The sequence below is a fragment of the Colobus angolensis genome, unplaced genomic scaffold, assembly GCF_000951035.1.
Source record: "Colobus angolensis palliatus isolate OR3802 unplaced genomic scaffold, Cang.pa_1.0 Scaffold167, whole genome shotgun sequence".
Taxonomy (NCBI): Eukaryota; Metazoa; Chordata; class Mammalia; order Primates; family Cercopithecidae; genus Colobus; species Colobus angolensis.
The window spans coordinates 1,057,629-1,058,858 of NW_012114788.1; the positions used below are offsets into that span (position 1 = coordinate 1,057,629).

At 33.8% G+C, this 1,230-nt stretch overlaps 1 protein-coding gene across 1 annotated transcript in view; it reads left to right on the forward strand.

Annotated features, from left to right (window-relative positions):
- Positions 1–758, forward strand: part of ATAD5 (ATPase family, AAA domain containing 5) — a 75,910-nt gene extending 75,152 nt beyond the window's left edge. The window contains 2 exon segments of the mRNA XM_011937699.1: positions 238–396; positions 510–758. Of these exon segments, the coding sequence (XP_011793089.1) occupies positions 238–396; positions 510–588 (238 nt within the window). The 3' untranslated portion in view covers positions 589–758.
- The last annotated feature ends 472 nt before the right edge of the window (positions 759–1,230 follow it).

A 1,230-nucleotide genomic window follows, 5' to 3' on the forward strand; every position in this document is an offset into this window, starting at 1 on the left:
GATGGTCTCGATCTCCTGACCTCGTGATCCGCCCGTCTCGGCCTCCCAAAGTGCTGGGATTACAGGCTTGAGTTACTGAGATTTTTCAGTATGGGAGTGATTGATGTGTTGACAGGAAATTAATCTGGAAATGTCATCTGGTCTAGACCAGAGGCAAGGAAACTAAACTGGTTGTGATTGGGATTACTGCATTTTTCTTGGGCATTAAAAATTAAAAACAATGCATTACTTTTATAGCAATGCTTGGAAGAGGATAGCAGTCATTAAAAGTGTATTTTCGAGTCGATCTCTTCTCTATGTGGGTAATAGACAAGCTAGTATAATTGAATACCTGCCAACCCTTCGAAACATCTGTAAGACTGAGAAGCTAAAAGAACAAGGAAAAAGTAAAAGAAGGTAAAGGCTTTATTAAAAACAACATTTTAGATAGTTTTTTTCAAGATTAATACATATTTTCATAAGATGAAAATGTTAATATTAAATTGTATTTTTCTTTGTAATTTTGACAGATTCCTGCACTATTTTGAAGGAATTCATCTTGACATTTCAAAAGAGACTGTGAATACTTTGGCAGCTGACTTCCCTTAATGTTTCATACTAACAATGCTTTGTATAGATTATCATGTGGTCCTTAAGATACATTTTTATATTATGTGGATCTTCGTGGAAAAGTATATTTCTCAATGTACATTTTAAACAAACAATTTGTATATTTTTTTATTGGTGGGCAAATATTTAAAATATTTGAGTTACAAATTGTATATATGATTGTAATATTTTTTTCTGAATTTTTTGTATTATCTGATTTAGCTTTGTTGGAGTATTTTTTGTATGTGAGTGAACTGTTTCTGGAAGGTAGAGTTTATTAAGATGAACTCCCTATTTCAAGTGTTTATATTAGCTTAATATTCAGATAAATTAGTATCACTAAAGTTGGTATACAATCTCCCACTGCTAAATTTGACTGGCTTTACAAAAAAAAAAAAAAAAAAGTAAAACAAAAACATTATCTGATAAATTATATTTTTAACCCAAAAGTTAAGGATCCTCATATTGTACAGTTTGTTGTTGTTGTTGTTTTTTGAGACAGAATCTCGCTCTGTCACCCAGGCTGGAGTGCAGTGGCTTGATATCAGCTCACTGCAACCCTTGCCTCCCAGGTTCAAGCAATTATCCTGCCTCAACCTCCCGAGTAGCTGGGATTACAGGAGCCCACCACCTTGCCCAGCT